Below are 21,118 nucleotides of genomic sequence, written 5' to 3' on the forward strand. Positions count from 1 at the left end.
ATTGAAAGTTGCTAAATATAAAAATACATTAACATATTAATTACAAATGGTCGACAGTTATTTAATTTAGTAATAATAGTATATTATTTTCATTTCGGTCAATAGTTATATAGTATATAATAAATAATGATTCTCATAAGATTACCATAAAATGATGAAAACATTAAGAATTAAATTAGTGTTATTTATATTATAGTTATTATGAGAAAAAATAATACAATTTAAATATATAAATAAATAGTTATGTGCAAATAAATAAATAGATACATAAAATTAGTAGTGTGGAGTTTTAAAATATGTGTATTTTACAACCGTTTTCGAATTAAAAATATATCTGTTCTGTACTGTTTTCGTGACTTCGGCCTTCTAGACCATGTCGTTCAATAGATTTGCCTCTACATTTCCCTATCCAATGCTAAATCCTTCCAATCCATCCCTGGTCTCTCTTTCTCTATATCTTCTTTTACTTTATCTTCCCAGCGTAATCTCGACCTTCCAAGTGGTCGTTTTTCTTGTGGTAAATTCTCCTCTACTATTTTTACTAATGCTCCTGATTTTCGCCAAGAATGACCTGCCCACTTCAATATTCTTTTGGTAATATCTTCTTTAATGCTTGGCCTTTGATATAAAACCTGAAGTTCTTTGTTCTCGCATATTCTTCATTCGCGTGTTGATTCGTTTTTACATGGTCCATAAATTGTCCTCGATACTTTTCTTTCAAACACTAATAGATAAAAATTTATTATTAAATAAAGTCACAAACTCAAAAAATCGCGAAAAAATATGAAAAATAAATGAAGGAATACACTGAGAAAAATTTGTATTATATTTATTTCCACCCATAAACTATCTATTTATATATTTAATTATGAGCATTAACCACTTTCAAATTTTTATTTTATTAATAAAATTTAAATAACATCAAACTGTAAACGTGAACTCAAATAAAGTCTATAAAAACTGAAATATGAACAATATGGAGCATAATTCTTATTTTTGTTATATAGACTCTATTTGAGTTCACGTTTACAGTTTGATATCATTTAAATTTTATTAATAAAATAAAAATTTGGAAGTGGTTAATGCTCATAATTAAATATATAAATAAATATTTTATAGTTGGAAATAAATATAATACAAATTTTTCTCAATGTATTCCTTCATTTATTTTTTCATATTTTTCGCGATTTTTTGAGTTTGTGATTTTATTTTACTAATGCCAATTTACAGGACATTGCATATAATTCTGAAGGTACTCATGAATAAATTCCATTCTACAAAATAATAAAACCCAAAAAGAAAAACATTTTTATAAAAATTATATTTTATTCTAAGTATGTTTAGAAATACCTACGTAAAGTAATGATTTTATTAAATTAACATTTATGCTATGAATTTCTTATTAAATTTACGTATTTAGAACTCCTTTAAGTTGTTTAAAAACTAATACAAATAAGATATAAGCAATAATACATTTTACATTCTCAATAAAATTTTATTATAACTTCATCCAATTCACTAAATATTTTAACTAAGGAATGTGCATACAAAAATCTCATATTATTTATAATAAATAATTTAACTTAATCTAGAAAATATTTTTTTGACAGTATATTTTGTTTCATTAACGATTTTATAACCGATTTTATATATTTTTAGTAGTTGGCTTCTTTTGTAGTATTAACAACAGGTATAATTATTTTCCAGCTAAATTATTCATAAGCTTATACAATAGTCAAAAAACCAAAATATTAGATGCTTATACTTAACTACATATTACAAAAATAATTCAAACTGAATGTAACTCATTCAAAAATAATGTAAATGAAATAACTTCAAAATAACAACAAATTTCATTGTATTTTAAAAAACATTTCGTAAAATTATATTATATGAATAAATTTATCAAAACATCTAAAATGTTATGGTATTATATTATCATCATTAAACTTACGCTATAAAGTTCTTTAAACATAATAATACATTTACAAGTATTACAATACGCTGAATGAATGAAAAATCATTAAAATTTAAACTGAAATAAACTAATTAATAATAGTCTACTATAATATTTTGAATAATCACCATTTCTCAAAATTTCTTTTAAAAATATATGTTTACTCTATCTGTGAAAAAATAATATTTAGTTTCTTTTAAGTTTGGGTGATTTTCTAAAAACCTCCATCCACTATAATATTAACTTTTAATATAAGCTATACAATTGTGATTATCATATCAAATAATACATTATACTAGTAACTATTATAGAATCAATATGGTCATGTTTTTCAAAAGTACTAATATCTAATTAATATATGAAACAAAAATTGCATTTTAATGCAATACGTAATACGTAATATAACGAATTTATTTTTAAACATGGTTTATCAATAGTGGGTAATTTGGCTTAAGTGTTACTACAACGAGGACGGATCGACTTCTATATTAATTATGCAGTATTCTTCTCTTATGTATTCTTACGTATACTTATGTATAACCAATAACAGTATATATGATTTTTTAAAAATTTCGTATAATAAATATATACCATTATTTTATTTAATAATAATTTTGATAAGTGTACACAAGATTATCGTTGTTATTTATTTTAATAATACAACACATTTGAGACATGGAGATATTTCTATACAATATGATTTATTATTTTCTTTTATCGATTAAAATAAATAATGTCATAAGATTTTCTCATTTATTTATGGTTTTATATTTTTAAGTACCGCTAATCAGCAATGTATTTATCATTATTACATGAATTCCATATTATAAGTTATTCGCCTACGTGTAGTCCTTTTTAGCTAAAACAAGAATATACAGTATTATTTTATTTAATAATATTTGATGTCAAAGTATTTAATTATTGTAGTTAAATGCACAATTTTCTTTTAATATTTAATGTTAATATTAATATTTAAGCATTTAACATACTGCATAATGTATTGAATATTTTATTATTTGCTTTTAATTTAATATTATATATAAAAGCCAGTTTTTCAATATGTAAGATAGTTTAAAAATCATTAAATTATTAAAATCGTTGAACTTTTAGTTTATAAATGTATACCAAGTGATTAAAAAAACTATAATAACACTTCAAAATGTCATAGTTTTCAAACATCATTGCCAATTAAAATCAGCTTTTTCTTAGTCGGAACAAAAATATATAAATATTTCTTTAGATTTAATGTGGATCCACTATTTTGGCTCATTATCATCAAGTATTTAAATTATGATTTTGAACATCGAAAATGAAATTCCCATTAATATAGGGACGATAATTGTGCGCAATTATTGCGATCACCAATATGTAGTATATAATATATGTATACTACATATATTATATCAAATACATATACATGTGTTATATACTTCATATATTATGTCAAAGTCCCAAAATCATCTAAGCAGTGGCGCATTGCAAGTAAGATGTACCACTGAATTAACCATGGGATCAACAGTTAACTTCTAATGAATTAATAGAACCCAGGAGGACTCACAAAACTGATTTAGATAAGAAAATTAATTTAATGAATATTCTACATGTGTTGAAAAAAATATTTAAATTTGCTAAAAAGGAAAACTACTGCTGTTCGGGTTTTATTATAATCTGAGATATTGAAGAAAATTCAAATTTCAAACCTACGGCACTATTTAGTTGGAAGTTCAACGTACAGCTTTTTAATAAAATTTGAATGTATAAGTACCATAAAAGTTTTTACTCGTTAAAAACATAATTAATTTCGTTTTACACAATCTTTATTTACTCATATAAAATATATATACGTGTATTTGTATTATATTAAGTTAATTTGGTGAATTTCTACCTCGTTACTCACAATCCTCATATTATGATTATTATGTGTATTGAAAAACTAAGAAAGAATAATTGATTTCAATATAAATCACAGTCATCCGTCATTATTTTTAGAACGAATCATTGCAAATAACTGTTGAATTAAGCTAAAACTAAATATTATATATATATATATATATAATATATATTATAATTTGGTCGTAATAACTTGTACAATTCTTTACTCCTAAAAATTATTTCTATCAGTAACGAAAATAATAACTTTTAAAAGTGACCAATTTGAATCGCAAGTGTTATAGAGCTTGTAGATGCATAAAAAATGTAAAAGAGCAAATATGAGAGCTTATGACAGGATACCAATTTCATAAAGCAAATGCAAACAATGTGCAATGGTTACACAAAAATTACTATACTTCACCAACAAATTGAGCATGAATAATACTTCAAAAATAATTTTCTTGATTTTCTAAAAATCAGTCAAGCGCCATAAAAAAAAAAAATAAAAAAATATAATTTTAAAATGAATATTAACTGGTCTGTTATACTGGCTGTAGGGTAAATCAAATTCTGCTTATAAATTTATTTTTCTGTTATATTTTTAACTATTTTTTTTTTTTTTATGTAAAATCACAGATTTTTATTAAAAATAGTTATTGTGGTTGGCTTCGATTTATATTTCCCAGGTTGAAAAATATTACTAACCCACCTCTGATGCAACAAATAATTATGTAGTCAATGCTTATTTTTACGTATATACATATTTTAATTGTTTTACGCACTTAAAAATTCTAAAGAAGTTTTATAAATTATATAAGCTGAAAAGATAGCCAAACTTTTGTTAAGACTATAAAATAAAAGATAAAAAAGATTTAAAATAATTCTGATTTTCTACCTACATTTTCTTAAGTATATAAATGCTTTTTTGTATTATTTTATTTTCGGAATTATATTTTTTAAATTATAATATTTAATACAAAATAAACTTGTAATTGATTTATTAAAAATAAAAACAATTATTTAGTTATATATTATACTAGCCAAGAAAAATAATATCTATAACTTATAGTATTAAATTAAAAATCACCAACTATTGTTTAAAAAGTGATGTGCGAGACAGATTTTATCGTCAAGCACGGTTTCTGTCTGTTGACCGACAATTTAATTGCCGGAAGGTCTTACAAAATAAACTTTGTTTATTGAATGAATGGAAAAATTTTAATAAAATGAGGTTTTTTTTAAAAAAAACAAATTTTTACATTTTAGAACCGTACCGAAAAAAAATAATATTATCCATTCTTCCATATATATGTTAACTTATTCATTTTTATTATAATAAATCTTATACAAGAATCCTCATTAATATACATACAATTATAAGCCACCATTTCTTTATTAATTTAATCAAATTAACAGATGCTCATACACATAACACACAACAGTTAACAAATATCAATCAATACATGTCAAAACATTCAATTTATTTATAAAAAAAATATTCAGTAAATATTGTTCATTCATTTAATTAAAAGGGTTATATTATAAACATTACTATAAAATAATGATCAAATTGAACATTGCACGTATAGATAACCAAAATATGTAAACTATAAGTAGTATGCAGTTTGATATCGTTATCGATATGTTATTTTATATACAGACATGTTACAGTTCCTTTATTTCCTTCTCTTTAAATATTAATAAGTAATAATAACTTAAATTTTACATAATACGTATTTTAATATATGTTTTATCGATTTATATTAAGGCGTTAAAAACCGTTATTTAATACGAAAATATCCATTAGATTGTGTACACTTTGCCTATTTAACTACTTGATGTATATAATTGCGTTTTTCATAATTATTTATTACTATATATCAGTAGTATCCAATAAGATGATTGCGACATGTATTCGTGTTGATTTTACTCTCTTTCATTTTTTTTCAGAAAAAAAATTAAGTATTCATTTTGTAAATTTTATATTTTTGTTTAACCCATGAATATAAAAATTAAATTAATAATGATTAATTAAGGCAATATATAATAATAAATAATTATGAAAAACGAAATTATACACTGAGGTCGAGTAGCTGTGTAGATGTGCGTATGTAATCTAATGAATATTCCTTATTAAAAAATGGTATTTATTACGATCATATCAATTTATGAAAAATATATAAAAATATGTATTATGTAAAATTTAAAAATTTAAGTTATTATTACTTATTAATATTTTAAATAGAAGAAATAAAACAAGTGTAACATACTATATAACATGTGTGTAGGTATATAAAAGATATTGTTGCTTTTTTTTTTGTGGTCGATCGTAACGGGTTACAACTCATTTGCGCAAATTTACCTTTTTTACAACTCCTTTGCGCACAATTTGTGAACAATAGAAACCTTTTTTCAAAGAAATATATCCACGTATAGGGTGTACATAACCTGTGTACCTACCTCCAAATTTTCGAATTGGTTATAACCTGGGCTGTGGACCAACAATTTTTTTCATTATTATACTCTACAACATTTTCCTTCACCCTTTATAAGGCTTAGGACTTTATGTCTATATTCATATTGTGGTTTTTATATACTTGCGGGTTTAAAAATGTTGTTTGAGTTATTTAATTTAGCATTCTTTAGCAAGCCACCGTTATTTATAATTTGTTCAATTAAAAATAATTTTATTTACAATTACAATAATTTGTTTACAATTAAGTCCTTAAAATAATTTTGAGTACATACTAATTATATATTGGTACGCGTTTGCATTAAATATGTTAAAATGTCAACTTTTTTAGATTTATAATCAGAGTATATTTTTTTATATAATTTTGTTTTTTTTTAATATTTCTTAATAATATTTTCTTAATAGAATTTTCTTTAGTTTTTTTTAATTAATTAGTTTTTAAATTAGTATCGACTTGAATTTCCATAAGTATTTGAATGATTTGGTAAATATGAGGATGTGAGTATAAAATTGACTATTGAAGTGCATGTGAAAGTTTTCAGCTCCGTTCGTTGTTCTTGGGCTATTGTTTGGTTCACTAGCCCATAATTCTGGCTCAAAATCAAAATCAACAGCAATATAATTTTTTAATTTATAATCTGGAAAATCCATACTTATGTTACATGGAGTTATTGAAATTATTTTAGTAAATGCGTCCGAAACGCCATTAGGGTCCAAATATGGTAAACCGAAAATATATTTAAGCCACCTTCCTACTTCAGAATCATTTGAGTATTCTTTAAATAAACTTTTATTTTTCTGCAAACGTCTGAACCAACTTTGTTCTAAATGGAATTTACAGCAAACTATTTTACACTGTGAAAAACTCTGAAGAACAGCATTGTATGCAGCTTTTTAAAAATCTGCTTGAAATATTTTTACACTTAAGTTTTTTCCTAATAACTGCATTGACAAGTTCATTATGGTTTTCCACATGGACGCATATGTTGATGCATGTTTATTTTTTAAAAAACAGTATACTACTGATAAATAATAATAATTTGTATAAGCATGTATTGTATGAAATTTTTTGGCGCATAAGTAAAAGTTCCATCACCAAACACGTGTTCATTATTAGAAAGCATTTCCAAGTTATTTTTACAAGTAAATAAAATAATAAAATTATCATCGCTTGAAAAATAAAATTGATTAAGTACCTTTATACAACAACGTTTGTTTCATTTCTAAAAGTTGCTTTAAAGACTCGTCATAGTTTGATGGTAGTGTGGGAAAATGTTTTTTCGTACATCATATATTGAACGACGTATCAGCTTCAAATCACCATGTTCCATGTTCTCAGCAACGTTACTATTTTTTAACTCTTGGTGTATTTATTTGTTTGGACGAGTATGTAGATCATTTTCTACCTTTCTTTTTAACGAGCTCCTTACAATATCTCTAGATATAATTTGATCTCAATATACCTCATGGTTATGCTCTGAACTTTTAGATTGGTCAACAATTTGGTCATTGTTATTGCTTAAAATTACACTAGCATTACAAAGTTTATTAGTACACTGAAAATTGAAATTTCCATTTTTTAATTTCTTATACTCTCGAAATTTAAAATTATGCAACACTATACAACGTTTTACTCTCCGTGTTAAAAAAAATAGCGTTCATCATTATTTCGCCAAAACTGGAGACTAAACGAAAATTAACAGATTTGTTATAACTTATAAGAAATAATTTAACAAAAATAGTTTTAGATTAGAAATAAAGCAATAAAGATTAAAGCTTATCCCACACGACTTATTTAATGAGTGAGCACAGAAATTGCGATTATAAGATCCCTATTACAGATAGATGACAATTGATGGGAAACCATGATTGAAAATAATCATTATACTTTAAAACACCCTGTATACCCAAAACCGTACCTACAAGCAAGTTTCCATTGTTCACAATTTTTTGCGCAAACGAGTTGTCATAAATTTAATAAATATATTAATATGTGCGCAAACGAGTCCTAACCATCGTGACGACATAGAAAAATTCAGAAATCGATCACAATGCTTTTAAAGTTGGCGATCTCTGCTATGTATAAGAACTATAGCTATTATTACTATACTATACTATTGTTAGTATTATATTTTATATTCATGGGTTGAATTAAGATAAAAAATTTACAAAAAAAAATATATATTTTTTTTTCTGAAAAAATCTGAAATCGATCTGTCACCGATCCCTGTTGTAATAGCTACTGACAGCTACTATATAATATCCTATAAATTCTATAGAATCGTGAATAAATGTATTATAATTTTTTTTCTCATTACAGTCATAAAAATTAACAATATAAATAAATAAAAATATAATTGTTATTTATATTTTTACTCAGTCTTTAGTAGAAATTGTCACTATTTAATAGTATAACCTAAATATAAAAATAAAATGCATTTAAAATGAAAAAATTAAGTAAATGCTTGCCTTAAAAAAAAAAATTGTTGATTAATTTAATTAAATCCGAAAATGTACTTATCCGGTAGATGCGATGAATGACACATGCAAATATCTAAAGGCCCTACACTCAGATTTACATAATTTCTATCATAGTTCAAAAAAATGTTTAATGATTTATAAATTTAATAACTGACGAAAGAAGTTAAAATAATATGTTCGTAACTTTTTATCAAAACTTAACACATATCAGTTTGCATTTTTTTTATTTACTTTATTATAATTATAAATCTTCCATTCAAATCCTTGTGGAATACTCCGCAAAATGTTGTTATCATTGACTTTTAATTCAACAAATAACAAAACAAAAAAGGATATTCATCTACAAACAATAAGAAAGAAATTTTAAGTATGATTTGGAAAACAAACATTTACTTGAGAAACACTTTTTGGTAACATAATTTGAACTCCGACATCTACTCACAGTTAAATTTTCTACAATTAATAGGTTATTCTAGATGATAGGTTATTTTGTACGCCAAAGACGTAATCATTTTCATCACTTAAGTTTGCAATTGCATTAAACATAGGTATATATAATATTCATCTAAACTTTTATAACATCATCATACTACTTTTGATTTCAACAGACGATATTTTCATAAATTATTATAATATTGGAAAGTTCGATCTCTTGTTGTACTCTTCGATCATAAACCTTTACGCTCCATGCTCAGATCATTCGACCATCTTGCTCAAAATAGATTTCCAGAATCTGTCCAACCAATAAACGCACCACCGTTAGATTTCCAAATCAACTGGGGAAATTTCCAAAAATCAATCCTACATAAAACTAGTCTAAAAGTCCGGCTGAAAACCACAGCTGACATTGATGACGCAGTGAATCTTTTAATATCCAACATCCAAACCTCAGCATAGGAATTAACACTACCATCGATACCAAATATCAAAGACAATTATATAATTATATTATAATTATACTATTATCTATAATGAACAAACTCTACCTGTCGTACCATACATTCGATACCCAGGCATCACCATTGACCAACGTTTTACCTGGGCTTCACATTTACGCAACAAGCTCTAATCCCTAAATGATCATATTCGTCTTCTCAATACTCTCCTAACTTCCCATCATATCAAATTATCTATTAAAGTACTTATCTACAAACTCTTCTTAAAACCAATTTGGACGTACGTAATCTAATTATGGGGCTTCGCAATACCTGAAAATATCAACCGTATCCATGGTTTCCAGTACAAAATCTTCCATACTATAACCAAAGCACCCTTCTACGTGTCAAATCAATCCTTACATAATTATCTTGCCATCTTTCCTGTCAACGATGTAGCTAAGACCTTTTACAAGCGTTTTTTACAAGCGTTAACTTTAACTTACAAAACCATACAAATCCTTTAATCAAAGATCTTGTGTTTAAAAATATACACGGTAATCCACAAAAAAGGTTGAAAAGGCGATGGTATAGGGACTTATTAGACCAGTGGTTCCCAACCAGTATGCTGCGGCACATCAGTGTACAACGAGCGCCCTTTAAATGTGCCACGATAAATCTATAAATTGTTTTATAAGTATGTATTTACCAGCTTAGTATTGATATTCGAAATGAAAACTTATCAAACCAATTGTAGATACATATAATATTATTTATTGTAAGTATGCCCGTCGCAGCTTTCTTGATCGATTGATTGTATTAATATATTTCACAATAAATAACCCTCTAATAGAGTAGACTGTAAATAATATACATATATATATATATATATAAAATATGGTTCACATAAAATATGGATTGGTGTGCCACGAAAATTTTGTTGGAGATGAAGTGTGCCGCATTGATAAATAGGTTGAAAACCACTGGTCTAGACCAATCTAGTAAATCAACCCAAAAAATATTATCTTTGTTCTTTTTTTTTTATATTTAGTTTTGTTTATTTTTATTTATTTATTTATTTTTTCTTATAATTTTTTCTCTTAACATGGTTTGATTCTAACATTTTTTTAACTGTGAAAATACCTTCACTAGAAGGTAATTTTAATCCGTCCTTCATATCAAACAAATAATATCTCATCAAATTCACTTATTATTCAAGCTATGTACTCGCAACCGATTATGAATACAAAATAAAGTAAAATAAAAAGAAAAAAAGTTTGATCTCTTTTTATATAATTATATAGAATATGAACGATTTCACTAAGTAGATGTAACACATTTAGTAAGTTGATAGGATATCAATATTAAACAACGAATCTATAAAAGAATAAATAGCATTGATTTTGAGCCCTGAGCATTCACAAAAACATATTTCTTTATTCAGATATAATTATATATAATTATAAACGTTTCTATGATTTAACGCATTCAAGATAATTGTTGAAACTGTGGTTTAAATAGACAATAACCAATTTCAAAAACTTTGTTCTAAAATTGTTGCAATGATATTTAATAAACTTAAAAATGTCGAGTTGTGCCACTTTATTTGCTATCGATATTATGTTCGCGAAACGAATTAAAAATTATTTTTTATTTTTTCGTGAAAAATATTATAGCTTAAAATAATATATTTCACAATTAAATTAAATTTTAATAACGGTAACTTTATAGTATAATAATTATATTATTGATTAAGTTCTTAAATTAATATCAAGTTTAAATATGAGAACACAATTATACTACAATAATTTTTCTTGGACTATGTCACGTAAATTATATTTCAACCATAATATTATACTGTACAAAAATGTACATCAGCTAGTCGTTTTATCACTTATTATGGATAATGATATATTCATTAAAAAACAAAATTCTTTAAAAACATAAACATAAGAAAAAAGTTATATTTTAATTTAATTAAAAGTTGTATAATTTTTAAACCTTTGTAATAACGGTTTTAATTTTTGGCTTTAGTGAAGCAAGAATATTTTAAAGAAAAGTATATAAAAATATTTGAAGAATAATTATACCAAATAAAATATTCAATGTTTAAAATATATTATATTAAATAATTTAATGAATTAAATTATTGATTCCGAATTTATACTTGTTATATAACTAATATCGATTACTTATATCGGACAATGATATAAATACAAGTATATTACTTCGCTATAAAAGTAAAAATAAAATATTGAGTAATACTTTGGCGATATTATTTAAGTAACACAGAAATCCAATATTCGATAAGGTGTCCAGTATAATTATCACATGATATTTTTTTCTTTTGACTATACAAATATAAATCATACATTTAATTGGATATCATTATTAATACCATAATAAAACATTTTTATTCCATGAAATTGCACTTTACATTTTAAACATTTTGAAAATAAGTCGAGTAAAAAATAATCAATTTTATTTTTTAAAAGAATAACATATTATCTTAAAAAAACGTATGGTGATCCACTCTAAGTAAAGTCTTATTCCGAAAAACGTACCACTCTATTTTCAAAGTAAATGACTGTACGTATAAGGTGATAACATTTTTTTTTTTTTTAGAAAGAAATATTTTGATAATAAAAATCTAAAGTACTTCAAATTCTTTTTAAAACACAGTTTTATCACAACGTTTTTCATGTCATTCAATGTAAATAAATAATATAAATAATACAGGAACATATTTTTTGTGCTTTGCTTAATCATTCGATAAGAGCATTGAAACATTATTTTGACAATCGGATGTATAAAAAAAAAATGTTTATGTACGTAATAAATCAGTATTTTTATTTTATTTTAGGCTTTTAAAGACATGATTAAATCCACCTATTTGAACAAGACATTTATTGATAATTCCAAATCGGTGGAAACGAAAACATATGACAACATTTTCATCCAAAGACTTCAAAATTAAAATAACTGACATAAACTACGACAGTAAAAATGTAAAATTTAGGGGCATTTTTTAGATTCTGTACGATTATTTTTAATAGTATTACCTAATTTATTTAGAAAATATTTGACTCAATACTCAACAACATTTATATTAGTAACACTTTATTCAAATTTCAAATGAATTATTAATATTTAATTTTATATTTTATATTTCTAACATATAAATTATTAATGTAATAAATAGTATTTAAACCTAAGGGAAACTTTAAAAATACAATAGGATGCAGTGAAAATATTTTATTAAATTTATAATAAACAATTTTTACTCTTTGATATAATAAAATATACTTATAATACTTAAAATTCTAATTTATAAATGAGATAAAAAATAATGAATAACCAGGCATAAAATATACTATAACAAAAAATAAATGTATTTTCAACTAATTATTAAACACATGAATTTCTCCTTTACAATTTTTTTCATTTTTTTTCGAGTCAAATAATGTATAAATAAATAATAATTTATTCAAAATGTTCGCTGTTCGTAAACATATTTTAAAATAAAATATAATCCTACAAATATACAGAGTTACCATATATTTTTCACCTTCAATTTGAAATTCAAATTCAAATTTTGAATAGGCTTAAATATTATATTCTCAAACTTTTTATTTTCATGTTGTGTATATAACTCTATATATAAGAACAAAACATGCAACTTAAAAATTATTTAACTAGATACAACAAAAAGCAACTCAAAAATACTCACTATAATATTCTGAATGTACTTCAAAAAACTGATAACTATGACTGAGAGTGACAGAAAAATACTTCTCTGTAGGTTTTTAGACTTATTAGAAAAATCATTTATTTGTAAGAAATATATATGCTTATAAAATATTCAATCGGTGTACAACTATATTTATTAGTTCTCACAGAATAAGTTTAACTGACTTATGAAAAATAATTTGTTTAACACTTAGAGAGTACTATTTTATGAATAACAAACAAATGTTTGTATCAAATGGTTGTTTAATTTTAGGAGCATATTAATTTATATTTATATAAATATTTATAGAATTAAAATTAACATATATAACGATTTAATTATGACGCTTTGTTCATTAACATTTTTGTAAAATATAAACTTTCAAACGAGACCTTTTTTTTAAGTAATCATATTTCCCTCCATACAACTAAATCAATGAGGTTAAATCAATGAAATTGTACTTGAAAGTTCACCAGCAGCATGTTCTGTTTTTAAGTTTTTTCCGTTTTTTAAGGTATTATAATTTCCGACTATTTATTAATATCAACAATAATATTAAAGGCACATTTGTGCAAAGAAAAAAAATAGAACAAAAATTATATACTCGTACATAATATACGAATACATGGTAGGTATTTCATTCACTTTACAAGGACACGTGTACCTACACTGTGTGTATGTATGTATACATCAAATGTAGAATTAAAACTATTCAAATAACATATCACCCTCCTTACCCGAGGGAAAACGTAGAAATAAAAAAACCATGTTTCTCTTTTATAGATGTGTACACACTGCTCAAACAGCTTGTGGACGACTACGGGGTCGATTCTAATGACCAATTTGTCGAAAGACAAAGAAAAAAAACTATAACCAGTACCTACGAATGTTGAAGCAAACAAAGTACGGAAAACAGTTCGTTCGGAAAAGTATACTCGGTATAAATACAATATTCATTCACTCGTTTCGGAAAAATACATAAAACATATAATATAATATAACCTTTGCACTATTGTATTATATATTATGTTTTCTGAATCCGATATTACACACATCATCTGATATCACTCATCAATAGTACAACCTTCCTCATGTGCCCAGACCTAAACGGTTTCACATTTTCACGGTAAATCGGCAAATGCAGTTTCTCGGGATTTCATTTTCCCTCGGTGACATTCGTGATATCAACACGCTAGTAAATGAGGGGATGTGTATATGTACCGTACTCAAAAAACTGCTGTAGTATTCACCTGCTACGGTTTTTTTTTCAAATACACTTACTCTGTAACATGTGTCCCATAATCCATGGATTTCTAGGTAAACCGGATTCAAATCTCGACTCACACAATGTTTATAATGATTCCATCATAATATCTTATACAGTATCTACTTCAATTCCAAACCTACATTTTTTTACATTTATTTTCTAATAACTCATAACATATTTATCAAAGTTATTTTTTTTTCTTATTTTAAATATTTTGAAATTAAAATAAAAGCGGTCATGTTTAATTTAAAAGGTCATTTAAATATTACGACAGCATCCTAAAACCACGGAAAAAACAATTCTTATAATTTATCGTTATTAATTAAATAGTTTCAATCAATGAACTCGCTCGATTGATCTAGTACAATTGCTATTCAAGTATGAATTCAACATAATATATTAAAATACAAATATACTAAATTTGTCGATTAAGTATAACTATTAACCATATGGTTTGGAAAACTAACGAAAAGCTATGTATACTATGCAATTTTATTCACCACTTACAATCAAAAGATTTAATTCTTTTCATTTTTTTTTTTTCTATTTTGCAAAGGTTTTAACTTTTAAAGTTGAATTTAAATTCCAACTAGTTCACCACATTATTGTTAAAGTTTTGAAAGCACTCTCAGAAAGGTCACATTTATTTATTGTATATATCGTAATCCAAACAGTAGCCACAAGTTATTCTATGCTTTCATTTTCTTTTTAATCGTTAACGACAAATAAACTCACTTCACCTGACCATTTGAGTCCATTAACCGAATGAATCAATAAGGCGAATGACCAAAAAAAATTTAAAAAATGCTTAAAATTAAAAAAGTTAATAACTTAAAAAATATTTATGAAAATTCAATGTGTGCATAAAAATAAAAATCTAGTTACGCTTTAAAAATAAAATAATAAAATATATATGTAAAATCTAATTAGTTTTTTGATAAAAATACATCCAGGGTTGATTGGATTTTCTTTTCTTCGACCAACTTAATAATCATATCTGCATAGGATTTATGTGGCTTGATACGTCAAAATCACCACTTTGCTGAATCCCTCTATGTAGAATTTGTTTAGTTGATGGTGGTTTCTCATAAGGTTCCTCTTCCTGACTACCACCAGCCACATTTTGTTTTGGCCATTTTGACTGTATTTCACCACATATTTCTTCCTCGGTTCCGAGTTCAGTATTTTAGACTTCTTTTTCAATATCAATCCTTACTGGTACCAACTTATAACAGCATTTATAATACATTAGTTCAATGTACCTGTATGTACATATTTTCTTAATCTATCTAATTTTCAAATGACCCTATTAACCGGAGTGTGAGTCGAATAGACGAATTTTTGTCTATGTGTACTCGTATATGTATATGTATGTGTTTATGTGCAAATTTGGACCAGCCATTTTGAGTCTATTAGGCGAATGAGTCAATTAACTGTGAGTCCAATAAGCGGCGACCATTGTACTAATAATGTATGGATTTTCATCAAAACTAAATTAAACCACACTCGCAATAAATTGTTTACGTCTTACGTATAGTGCCGGCTAATAATTTTTGTAAACATTGAAAATGGGCTTAGTTTTTCTATTTCGTTTTAAATTTACTCATACATCAATGTTGATGAGATGCAGGAGCAACAAATTGAACATGATTGTGGAATCGATAACATATTACAACATTTTCACGACCATTAAATAAAAAACCTTAAAAGCCTTCATCTACGCGTAACACATTAGAAATATTATATATTGGGCCATGACCTCGGATCTCTTTATAATAATGTCGCACCACTTAAACACAATATGCTTTTAGTACAGTCGCGTGAGAAAAATCAAAACACGAATTTAACCGATCCATAATTAATATCTAACTACGCGACGTTCCGCTTCTGTAATGATCGCGGTAAAATATTTCGCAGTTCTATAAATTATTCGTTTGATGTCTGAGACGCAGTGTTTATAAAACACTGCGAACACGGGATGGCATTCGCGCGTCACACCACCCGCTTTATTTATTTATATCGTGTTAGGCTGCAGTACACTGGAATACAATAGATTAACATAAAATAGAACTCACAGTAAACATTTAAAAATAGATTAAATAAAACAAATAAAATAAAAATAAAAATAAAATAAAATTATAATATTATAGGTATACACGAACTATAGTGTAGTGAATAGACCGTTTATTGGTAACTTCTTTAGTATTTTGAGTTTCCGCTATCAGAATTTGTCATATACCATTCGACTAGTACTTAGCCATGTCTATTGCTTTCTGGTTTGCCACCGCGAGGTCTTTTTCGCTGCAAGTAATTGGGCATTCACGATATATCAGTAGGTGATCCATTGTCTTTTCCTCGCCGCACTCACATAGCGCCGGTGAGTCTTTTAGATAGCCCCATTTTTTTCAGATTGGCTTTACAGCGTTCTACTTTTGTTCATAGTCGGTTTAGGCTTCTCCATACTATCCAACTATTGTTGTATCCGGGAGCGAGGTTTTCCGTTGGCATTATCCATGCTGTTTCGTCTCCCATTTTTTCCGTCCATCTCTCGACTCTCTCATCTTTGGGGTTACTCGTAATCCATTTTGTTCTTTTCATAAAACTATTTCTTGACTTAAGTCGGCATTTGCCTTCTTGCAGTCCATGCATTATGTACTGGTCATCATTCGTCACTTTTGTTTGCTCCCGTTCGGCTTATACGGACCGTCAAATTTCAGGTGGGGCTATTCCAAATAGGGTATACAGTTTATTTACTGGTATATTTGTTAAGCATCCTGTGATTAGTCGACATGTCTCATTCAGAGCTATGCCTATTTGTTTTGTGTGTGCAGGGCTTCCCCACACTTGACTTGCTAAATCGCAGGTTGAGAAACAAAGTGTTAAAGCTGTAACTCTCAATGCATGCGATTTGGCACCCCACGCGGATCCGACCAGCTTACGCAATAACCTATTCCTCGTATTGATTTTCATTTTCGTTTTTTCACAGTGTACTTTGTATGTTGGTGATCTATCTAGAACTACGCCTAGGTTAGAAAATCTAACAAAATTGAAAATACGATACGGTTTTATGCGAAAACGTATGATAATTATACGCACAAGGAATAAATTATTAATATTGTAATTAAAATGATATAATTTTTGGTGCCAACTCCTCGTGAACCATACAAACTTTTTCATAATATTTTTTCACATACTAACACGTATACAAAACAACGTGGCGATGTGCCAAAACACGTCCACAAAAATCATTAGACCAATCAATAAAAGGTCAAAATTTACGTATAAATCGTTCATAGGTTTTCAAAACATCCATATATACATACATTATTAATTCTTCATATTATATTTGCGATTCTATTCGATTTGATGTGTCACAAAGTTCAGAATTCGTCACGTGAACAGAATATTATGTAAAGACACACCCGGTGATTTTCCTTGTGTGCCTTTCGACTTGTACATTTTATCATGCTAAATAATATACGAGTTCAAGTCTCAATAATCGCCGTGGTCAGTGTAAACGGATTATAATAAGCGAGTGGTTTTTTCGTGTACGATCGTCGTTTCAATTAATACACATAATTCGAATACGAGTACAGGAAATATTATAGATGTGATTCAATGATGAAATGTGTTACTATCAGCGAATATACTCACAGTAAAAAGAAAGCAATATTAAAAGATTCTCAGATTTCCAAAATTAAAATACGCGATTAATGTCGATACACTTCTGTCTATAATAACCCATTAAAAATGATTGGAATGAAAGAGTTTACACAATTCGCTCACTCATAACTTTTAATATTTTAACAATATACCAAATTTCTTCTCACGCATATTTTACACCGATCTTAATTCGATATATTCATTACACAAAATTATCACTATTATCACCTTTACACGTTATTATTTGTTCATCTTGCCTTATATAATATAACTTTAAATAAATTATTCTTAACAAAAATACAAATAAAACAAACATAAAATTAAACGAATTTATGCTATTCAATCATAAGACCTAAAAAAAATCATATACAGTTAATTATTCTGGTTACAAAACGAGACATTTTAAGTAAATAAAGGATATTTTCACTATTTCATACATTACTCAACTAAACCCATATTTAGTTGATATAAGAAAAACATTTTTATAGTATAAATTATCTATAAGAATCATCATTAGTAAATCTGCATCAAAAAACTTAAAAACTAAACTATACTTACTTTGACCAGAAATATGATAAATTTTTATTCTTAAAATCGAAATTCATACACTTAATATAGTTTATTATACACTGTTTATCAAGATAACATACCCAATAATATTCCTGTATACCTATACTATCCTCGATAATAGTTTATTTTAAAATAAATTAAATTTTATGACTTTACTCTTATTATAAACCTTGAGAAACACGAAGAATTTTATGAGTTTAAAATTTTTTTTCTCCTCTCTTTTTTATAAATGTTAATCTTTATAACAATTTAATACAAGTCACTTTTTAAACCAAAATCAAGATAGAATGGAACAAGTTGGCACTACCAACTTGACGCGTCCAACTGGACACCATCAGCTTGGCGCAAGAAGTAGTGGAGTCCAGGGGCCTGTTCCACCAATACACTTTGCAACTTTTCACCAAAAAGTGAAAATGAAAAATGAAAAATGCAAACTTAAGAATAAAATTTTCACCACTTTTCATTATGTTTTCTATGTTTTCATTTCAAAATTATATTTTTTGATGAAAAGCTTTAAGACTTTTCATTAAACATTGATAAAAAATGCAGACAAATTTTACTCTATAAAAATGTACAAAGTTATAATTTTTTTTTTTTAATAATTAAATTTATCAAGATTCACTTGAGTCTTTAGTAGTACTTAATCTCAACTAAAATTAAGTAGCATTTTCAATTATTTTACGATTAGAATGGCTCATAAATGATGATATTTATGATGAAAGGCGATCTTAGCCAGTATATAGAGATCGAGTGTACTTCGAATTATGTGACCGTCAGTACCGTCAATGTTTCAGACTAACAAAAAATCAAATAGCGTTTATTTTAAGTAAGATTGGATCTATTCTAACTCATACGAGTAAACGGAATAAAGCAATCACCACAGAACATCAACTATTGACGACATTGACTAGCTCGGAAATGGTGCACAACAACATGGTATAGGAGCTACACGTGGAATATCAACTTCATCTGTCAGTAGATGTGTTCAAAGGGTTATTAATGCAGTTTTTACCCACATGTTTTCAAATATTGTTAAGTGGCCTAATAATCCCATTAAAATACCTACGATGTTCCTTGACAAAGGTGGTTTTCCATGTATAGCTGGCTGTATTGTTGGCACGTTAGTAAATATTGATGCACCAAGTATAAACGAAGAACAATTTATAGATAGACATGGCAAACATTCAATCAATGTGACAATGGTTTGTGGTCCAAACCATGTATTTTATGCATTATATGCAAAGTGGCCTGGAAGCGTACACGATGCCAGAGTATTAAGAAACACTAGTATATTTGTTACTTTTGAGAGTGGTTGGCAACCATTTCCTGGGGCAGTCCTATTAGGAGATAATGCATATGCATTGAAAGAATGGCTTATTCCGCCACGTCATCAAAACTCGAATGATGAAATCGAACAACGGTTCAACCGCAAACACAAATTTACACGTCGATTAATAGAGTGTAGTTGTGGAATTCTTAAAGAAAGATTTCCATGTTTGAACTATTGTTTGTAGAGTTGAAACTGTCGAACTGTATTTCTTTTCTCGGATTGCTTTTAATAATGCCAATTTATTTTGATTTTTTAGTTATTTCGTCATTTTAGCAAAACATAAAATTTAAAATTGAGTAGGTATAAAAACGCTTGACGATTGACGAGCAAGTTTAAAAATTAAAATCGAAGTATCGAACGATGATGAAAATATAATAAAAATATAAAATGTAACATAATGATAAAAAGCGATAACAGCTATTAGATAATATGATAAGAAATTGAAAAGTGGTTACGTAATTTTCAAAACGTTAACACATTTGAAAAGTTTACAATTCTCGTATATGGAATGAAAAGACTTTGCATTTTGCATTTTTCAGAAATTGAGAAGTGCAAAGTGAAAAGTTGCAAAGTGTATTGGTGGAACAGACCCCAGGACATTTGAATTAATCAATGATCTACATTATCATTATTATTATTATTATTATTATTATTATTATTATTATTCTAATTTTATATTTACAACAATTTAATTTATTTTAATATACAAATGCGTTTGATAACTATATGCAATCTCTTTTAGGTATTCAACAGTATCTCTGTGGTGATACTCTCGAGTAACCATTAAAATAGGTCAATCATCATCCCTGTACTTTTTTAATTTTAATGTTGAATTATGTCCTGCAACAAGGCGTTCATAGTAGATTTTACGATTGGTTTGCACTTTTTGTTAGCCGTCTA

At 26.5% G+C, this 21,118-nt stretch overlaps 2 protein-coding genes across 5 annotated transcripts in view; one reads left to right on the forward strand and one right to left on the reverse strand.

The window, feature by feature from the left end:
• LOC112679819 (peptidyl-prolyl cis-trans isomerase CYP95-like) overlaps positions 1–21,118 on the reverse strand; it is a 111,336-nt gene that overhangs the window by 84,490 nt on the left and 5,728 nt on the right. The window lies entirely within an intron of this gene.
• LOC112679813 (putative nuclease HARBI1) lies at positions 19,956–20,402 on the forward strand. Its single transcript, XM_025549732.1, has one exon. The coding sequence runs from the start codon at positions 19,956–19,958 to the stop codon at positions 20,400–20,402; it is 447 nt and encodes a 148-aa protein (XP_025405517.1).

The sequence above is a fragment of the Sipha flava genome, unplaced genomic scaffold (genome assembly GCF_003268045.1).
Source record: "Sipha flava isolate LNK unplaced genomic scaffold, YSA_version1 168_pilon_pilon, whole genome shotgun sequence".
Lineage (NCBI taxonomy): Eukaryota > Metazoa > Arthropoda > Insecta > Hemiptera > Aphididae > Sipha > Sipha flava.